Genomic DNA, 8,586 nt, shown 5'->3' on the forward strand with positions numbered 1-8,586 from the left:
TTTATTTTTCAACAAGAAAAAATTAAATTGTTTATATTATATTTTTGGGGTTTATTTAATTTTTTTTTGTTGTTTTTGAAGGTAGTAAATTAATGGAGAGTACACAAAATGATGTATGCTATTATTTTAGTTCAATTGGTATGCATATCAAGATGCTCCATAATTTACATCATCATGATGATAGTTGAGTAATTTATATAGTTGAGCATATAAATAATAATAACAAGTAGTGGTTGTTGTCGTCGTGTCATAATGTATTTTCAGTGTTTATTTTTGGTTGTATATAAGAGTCTTCTTCATAAACTGTGTAGATGTGTGGCTTGGTTGGTAAAACAGTGATGCTGCTACTACTGTGAGATATTTACAACAACTCTCAACGAAACTTTGATAAGGAAAGGTGTTGGGTTACGCTTATTAGAAGTCTACCAACAGGCGTTGGCTTGTACACCAAACCAAGACAAATGTTTTCATGACGTTAATTTAACCGACTATTAAACTGATCCTAGAGACAAAGCTAGCTGCTTTTTTTTTTTGCTTGTTTGTTTGTTGTTTTTATACACCAAGACAAACAAAATTTATGATATTGGAATAATCAATAATGATAATGTAATTAAAATGTAACAAAGAAAATTTAATTTAATAATTTTATGAGTGTTATTTTATGTTTTTTATTTTTTTCATAGTGCTGATGAGGGCTTTGATGGTACCTACCCGACAAATGTTGTCGTCAAAGACAACGGTACGTGTCTTTATGTACCACCTGGAATTTTCAAAAGCACCTGTAAAATTGACATTACTTGGTTTCCTTTTGATGATCAACGATGTGAAATGAAATTTGGTTCATGGACATATGATGGTTTTCAGGTGAGATTAATTATTTTATTAATAATTTTTAATTTCACTGTCAAATGAATTGTAAAATAATAAATCAAGTGGAAAATAATTGATATTTTCTTTTTTTTTTTCTTAAATTTAATATTACAATAGATTGAAAAAAATTAATAAAATATCTGAAGAAATATTATTTTTTTATAAAATAGCCAAATGAAATTGAATTTGAATAAAAGAAAAATTGTTTTAGCCACTCGATAGGAAAAAAAGTATTTGTATTTTCAACTCAAATGAAAATAAAAATGAGTCGATTTATAAAACAAAAAAAAAAAATCAAATAAATAATGAAAAAAAAAAAACCGTAGAATAATAAAAGATGCAGCTAAAAAGTAATTTGAATTGAATGCAATTTATTAGTCTGTCAATTGTTTTTCAATGACTTTAAAAAATCTACTAATATTCAAAGAATTTTTTAACTTTAAATTTAATTCAACTTTATTTTTGTGTTCGAGTTACAAATCACATGTTGGAAGCTCGGAATTTTTGTATTAGCTTTTAAAGCTGTCTGAAAGACAAGAGGACAATTTTTTTTTTATTTAAAAAAATCTTGATGCAAGTAGGTCATGTGAATAATGGTTGGACTTAAATAAAATGTTGGTCAATTGTTTTTTTAAATTTAAAAAAAAAAAGTCTAGACGGTCAATTAAATATTTAGGATAATATTAATTATTGATTTTGATAGTTGGCCAAGCCAGCACATTGTCAAGGTGGTGTCTTATTTATTGACCACAATACTCGACAATTAAACTGTTGTATACAATTATTGATCAATCGAGATGAATGTGATGGTTGTATTTGTATCTACTTGAAACACGTCGTTTATTTTCCATATTTGATAGATAATAAAGCACCATTAACCATAATCATTATGCATTACTAAAACATTTACAAATTGATATATATTGTGTTAGTCAAATGGTTGATGCTTAGTGTTAATCGTTTGATCCAATGAGACCTCTTCGCATAGCTTTCGTACAATTTACGCTTGATAGAAGAAGGCATTCGTGCTTGTTAAACGTCGAGAGTTATCCTCTCATGAACACCGTCATTCAAATTTGCTGCTTTTTTTTTTTTTTATTTTATCGGCTATTTCACTGGGTTTTAAATTTACGCCAACGTAAATTCATATATTTAAACACTTTAAATAATAATAACAAAATGAAAAATGACAAAATTTTTTTTTTATGGTTATTCAAATAATATTTTATATAAAATAAATGATACTTTTTTTTAAATTTATTTTATTATTATTTTCATAAATGCTTGAGTGTAATTTTGTTATTAAAAATAAAATTAAATATTTAAAATTTATTTTAAATTATTCATATGAATATCTTTATTAAAATTTTTTTTTTTATTTTGTAAATATATTTTGATGTATGAGAAATGGAGAAAAAACAATATTTATTTTAAATTAATTGAGAAAAATAAATTGAAGTTTATTTATTTTCATATGTCAATTATTAATTTTTTTTTTTATTTTTTTATTTTATGATTGAAAAAGCTTTAAGTTTAGTGTTTACAAGTCAACTGATGATATTTTTTTTTTTTTTTTTTCTTTTTAAAAACCTTGGAGAAGCGATCTGTATATTTTGTGAAATTCAATTTTACCGCCAATTTGATTTTCCTTCTCCACTCTCTCAGATAATAATATGGTTTATTGAAAATATTCAAGCATCAACCACAAAAGTCCTTTTTCACCTATTCAGTCAATACGATCTCGTTAGTCTTTACCAATTTTTCAACATATTTTTCCCTTTTTTTTCCAGTCCATTCACATCTTTCAATTTTTTTTCTTTTTTACCATTATTTTTTTCATCAGTTTATAAAATTTTGACAAAATTTTTATAAAAATCAATTTACCATGAAGCAGAGAAAAACATGAAATTGACAAAATAAAATCAAAATAAATTATATAAATTTTCTAAAAAAAAGCTTGCTAATTTCCTAATTAATTCACCCATATTAATTACAAAGTTTTTATATTTTTTTTTTTGGTATTACAAAGGATCACAAATAAAAAGCCCGATAATAAATCAAATAAAAAATTGACATAGCATATTTTATTTTCATGATACAAAAACTAAAAATACTTTTATTTGTATATTTTCAGTTGGATCTACAGCTTCAAGATGAAGCAGGTGGTGACATCAGTAGTTTCATTACGAATGGCGAATGGGATTTACTAGGTGTGTGCACATTTTATTCACCACGTACAAAAAACCCATATATATTTTACTACAAAAAAAGAAACATTTGGAAATTCTAGAAACATAACTTGTCTTTTATATCCTCATGTGCAAATCCCACATGCTTATTTTATAAAATATTTTTCTTTTATTTTTTTCTCTTCCTTATATATATATAACTTTTTACCTGCAAAAAATAAAAATAAAAAAATAGTCATGACTTCATATGGTTGTCCATGAATTGGCCTCGAGGAATCCGATAATCTTCACGTACGTGGTTTGACCTCAAGAATGATACGTGATTTGAAAAAGAGTAACATCTTCCAGTTGTGAAGCTCATACACGATAATATATATCACATTTTATTTTTTTATTTTTATGCTACAACAGAGCATCTTTTTCTACTTGAAATCTCATTCTCGTCCTTAACGCTCAGGCACGTTTTTATTTTCTACAATTTTAGTAATCCTCACTGTATTGCAACAAATTGCTTGCACCATATTACATATATACTTTTAATAAAACGATAACACATTATGTGTACGAACACACACGAACACACACTCAATAGCATCTTCAATAACAATTAATTATTTTTTTAAATTGCAGGTGTACCGGGTAAAAGAAACGTGATTTATTACAATTGTTGTCCAGAGCCTTACATTGACATAACATTTGTCGTAATAATTAGAAGAAGAACACTCTATTATTTCTTCAATTTAATTGTACCGTGTGTACTAATTGCCAGTATGGCTGTACTTGGTTTTACTCTACCACCAGATTCTGGTGAAAAATTATCATTGGGTAAGTTTTTTAATATAAAAATGACGTCAATGATCAATCCATTAAAGCAACAAGAAAAAGACGAAAAACTAATTTATTTTATTGTCTATATGTATAACAAAGATGGGCTTGATAATAAAAAATAAATAAACAACTTGTAATTGGATTTAAAAAGAAAAGACAATATATATAAAATAAAAAATAAATTGATATTTAAGTATACATTTGTGATAACTATATCCAATTTTAAAAAATTCTTAAAAGTCACAATTAGCTTTGTGGTTATTTTATTTTGTCTGAGATTAGTTGAGATTTAGAGTAAAGTTATTTTCCTTTATACTTACTGAAGCCAATTTTATGAATTTTATTACTTTAATTTTATAATATAGAGATAACGACGAGTATCAAGGCTTTATGTCGTATAATGTAATTTCATCAAAAAAAATTACTTTTAAAAAGAGAAAAATATAGTATCAATTTTATTAATTAATTTATAATTTTATCTGAAATTTAATCTTTCATGTTTTTCTCTATTTTTCTGTATTACAGGAGTTACAATTCTCTTGTCCCTCACAGTGTTTTTAAACATGGTGGCCGAAACAATGCCAGCAACGTCCGATGCTGTTCCACTACTAGGTAAATTTAATTTTTTTTTTTATGTTGCTTGATAAACTAAGTGCTAAAATTAATTAGCTTTATTTTATTGTAAATTCACAAAGACAAAATTAAAATTTCAAAAAAAAAAAAATACTGTATTATTAAATTAAGACTATATCTCTTTTTTTTTTTTTTCTTTTTTTTTTGTATACATGACTAATAAAATTATGAACAATTTAGTCAAGTCAAGCACAACTATTTAACTCGTCTGTTATGTATATTTATTTAATACAATGATAAATTAAATTGTCTGTGTATGCACTTAATGCATCATTTGTTTTTGCAGGTACATACTTCAATTGTATCATGTTCATGGTTGCCAGTAGCGTGGTCAGCACAATTCTCATTTTGAATTATCATCATCGTAATTCTGACACACATGAAATGTCTGAATGGGTAATTTTCATTTATTTAAATTAATAATACATCAAAATATTATTTTATTAATATTATTTTTTTTCTTTACATAGGTCAGAACATTATTTCTAACTTGGCTGCCTTGTTTATTGAGAATGAACAGGCCGGTTGACAAAGATGAAGACGGTCAAAAATCACAAAAACCATCACCAGTTACTGGTAAAAAATTGAGACTTTTTTATTTGTCTTGTATTGGGTTACATAATGTTTTTAAAATAATTAAATCATTGATATAATTACAGGTGCAACAAAAGCATATGGTGATCTTGAGTTACCCCAAAGAAGCAGTAAATCATTATTAGCAAATGTATTAGATTTGGAAGACAATGCATTGGCATCACACAACAATTTGTTGAATAATGTTTACAGTACACCTGGTCCACATCATCATACAATGGGACATGGACATAGTCATATACATACAACACCACATCATCATCATCATACACCAGCACCAACGCCACATCATCAACACTCAACACCATTACCACATTCATCATATCCATCTCATACATTAAGTCATACACCTCATCATCATCAACATCAACAAGATGGTACTGCACCACAAGTTGAAACAATACTACAAAGTACATGTTTCTGTGCAAGATATGAATTAATATTGATACTCAAAGAAATTAAGGTAAAAAAAATTATCATTCATTTAATTTTTAATATTTTTATCATCAAGTGACCTATCAAGATATATTTTTTGAATATGCGCAGTTGAAATGAACGATCGATGACGATGTGCATACACATTATTATCATTGCTAAGATAAAAAAAAAAAAAAACGAAAGGGTTATTTCTATCACAGCTGACTCAACTCAATGTCAAAATGTTATTAGTATATAATATATGATATGAATGTTTGGATAGGATTATTAGTTTTTAAGGTACACAGGACAAGCAATGACACATTTACAGATTCATAATAATAAATAAAAAAAAATGACGAAAAGTAGACCAGAAAATTTCACATAAATTTACTTTTTAAAGCTGGGATTACAAAGAATTATAAAGAAAAAAAATTGTCAATATTAACTCGACTGAATTTCATGTATCCAAGTTTATTGAATGACTCTAATATTTTTTTTTTTATTTATCTTAAAAATTGATAATGTAAATTTGTTAATTTAATGGCTGTTTTTTGTTTGATTTACAAATAGATAATTACGGATCAGCTTAAGGCCGCTGATGAAGATACTAAAATAACAAATGACTGGAAATTTGCGGCAATGGTGATAGACAGGATGTGCCTAATCATTTTTACTCTGTTCACCATAATTGCAACAATCACCGTCCTATTCTCGGCGCCTCACATCATTGTTACGTGATTAATAAATATAAATAATATAATAATATTTAAAAAATTTAATAAAAAATTAATAATCACGTTTTATAATAACGTGAAAAAGCTCAGCATCGTATTTCACATATTATAAATACGAATATTGGTTGTTACGGGTCGTCGTTTGTAGCCGTGCCGCAGTCACGTTCACTTTTTTTATGCTTGTAAAACAAAGCCAAATTTAAACAAAAAAAAAAAACAAATAAAACCACAAAAAAAAACTTTAAAATGATAATTAAAAAATGAAAAAAAAAAAAAAAAAAATTGGATAAATAAATTATATATTATATAATATAGATAATAATTTATATTAATGTACTTAAATTAGGTACAACATACTTTGAAATAAATAAAATAAATTGAATTATTAATAATTTAATAATTTAAACGGGAAAATAACGGACGACATGGTGTTATTAATAGAAAAGCAATACACGAAGTACTTATTGTTCTGCAATTTCATCAGCCATATTTTTTTTCTATCAGTACTTCAGATAAACAAAAGAAAGAAGTAATGAAAAAACAAAAAAAAAAATCAATACCACCTTAGAATATAGTCTAATACAAAAAAAAAGATATTAAAAGTTTAAAAATAAATTAAAATAAAATTATCATGCACAACAGATAACAACACACAAAAGCAGTAAACACAAAAATAAAAAAAAAATTAAATAACATGTACAATTGATATAAACGAAATGAAAAAAAAATAAATTTAATTTTAAAAAATGAATTGAGTTCCTTGTGCCATTAATGAATCGAAAAAACAAATAAATAAATTAATGAAAGTGGTATAGGAAAAATATAAAATCAAATAATAATTTTAAAAAACATGTAGAAAGTCAAGAATGATTTAATAATATTAATAATAATAATTAAAGGCAAGATACATTTGTGCAAGGAATACCAATGCGCACATATTATACTCTCAACACAATGAACTGCCAAGGTGATTCAAATGCCAGTGAATTTTATTATCCGTATCAGTAGTACGTAAATAATAAATAAAAATTAAAATTAAATCTAATTTAACCAAAGAAAATTATGGGAGAATTAATATTTTGAGTTGCGTGATTTTTATTTTTATTATTTTTTTATTATTAATGTTTAAAGCATTTATTTAAATATTTATATATAAATTTTTTTAAAATACCAACTTGGTATTTTTATTTGAAAAAAACTGTACATTTATTTTCTAATTTTTATACCACACGCAACTCATTAGATGACCGAATTCGCATTGACTCTACGAAAATGCTCAGAATCGGATTATCCGTCAAAAAAAAAAAATTCTCTGTCCAATAAATTTTTAATAATTTAAATAAAAAAAAAGGAGGAAAAGAAATTAAAGATCAAAAAAATAAAAATTATTTAAAAATGAAAATAAAATTAGGAAAAAAAATAATACAAATTTGTAAATTAAACACACAATTCATCGTACAACACAAAATAAAAAAAATACATTCTTATATATATGATAAGTAATATGATTGAAATGCGCTAGTAAAAAAAAAAAAATAATATATATTTGGCAAGTGCAATTGACGTGTCTATATTAAATACAACCGCGTCTTCCAATAATCATCTTACATTATTTATAATTTCACCATTAACATTATTAAAATATTAGTGATAAAATTTCAAAAGGTCAACGAGAATAATAATAATTAAAATAACAGTATTTTTCTTTTATTTCAAGTTGAAAAAAAAAAAAACTCAAGTAAACGACAAGTTGAAGAAAATCTCAACAAAAAAAGCAAGAAAGAAGAAAAGAATGTTTGAAAACAAAAAAAAAAATTGCGAGTAAAGTTGCTAATCTACCGAAAAAAAAATAAATAAAAGCCCAAGAGTCCAGTAAATTGTAGAATCTTCATAAAAATTTAAAAGTTAAAGTGTACCAGTGGAATAAAACTTGAAATAAAAATGAAAAATTTAAAAAACAATTCAATTCGAAATAAGTTTAAATAACTATTTATATTTTCCATAATTTCATTATCGAAAAATTCGTCTCTTTTTATTTTTTACAACTCATATAATAAGCAAACATTTCTTCTTACGAAAAAAAAAAAAAAAAATATAAAATAATAATAGAAATAAATCTACTACAACTACGTAAAATAAATTTTAGTAATAATAAAAACAATAATATAAATAATAACGATAATAATAGTAAGAAAAAAAAAAAAAAACATTTGTACTTTTCTTATTCCCTTAATTCGTCATTGGCAATTGGATTATCAACATTGTTTTTCTGTCGATGTACGTTAAATAAAAAATATATATATTATTAGATAAATAAC

General features: G+C 24.8%; 1 protein-coding gene across 1 annotated transcript in view; it reads left to right on the plus strand.

Annotated features, from left to right (window-relative positions):
• Positions 1 to 6,838, plus strand: part of LOC122858486 (neuronal acetylcholine receptor subunit alpha-7-like) — a 75,613-nt gene extending 68,775 nt beyond the window's left edge. Inside the window, exons 5-12 of the mRNA XM_044161417.1 lie at positions 684 to 864; positions 3,005 to 3,080; positions 3,690 to 3,884; positions 4,413 to 4,499; positions 4,807 to 4,916; positions 4,991 to 5,096; positions 5,180 to 5,577; positions 6,105 to 6,838. Of these exons, the coding sequence (XP_044017352.1) occupies positions 684 to 864; positions 3,005 to 3,080; positions 3,690 to 3,884; positions 4,413 to 4,499; positions 4,807 to 4,916; positions 4,991 to 5,096; positions 5,180 to 5,577; positions 6,105 to 6,272 (1,321 nt within the window). The 3' untranslated portion in view covers positions 6,273 to 6,838. The remainder of the gene's footprint in view (positions 1 to 683; positions 865 to 3,004; positions 3,081 to 3,689; positions 3,885 to 4,412; positions 4,500 to 4,806; positions 4,917 to 4,990; positions 5,097 to 5,179; positions 5,578 to 6,104) is intronic.
• Positions 6,839 to 8,586: the final 1,748 nt, after the last annotated feature.

The sequence above is a fragment of the Aphidius gifuensis genome, linkage group LG5 (assembly GCF_014905175.1).
Source record: "Aphidius gifuensis isolate YNYX2018 linkage group LG5, ASM1490517v1, whole genome shotgun sequence".
NCBI lineage: Eukaryota > Metazoa > Arthropoda > Insecta > Hymenoptera > Braconidae > Aphidius > Aphidius gifuensis.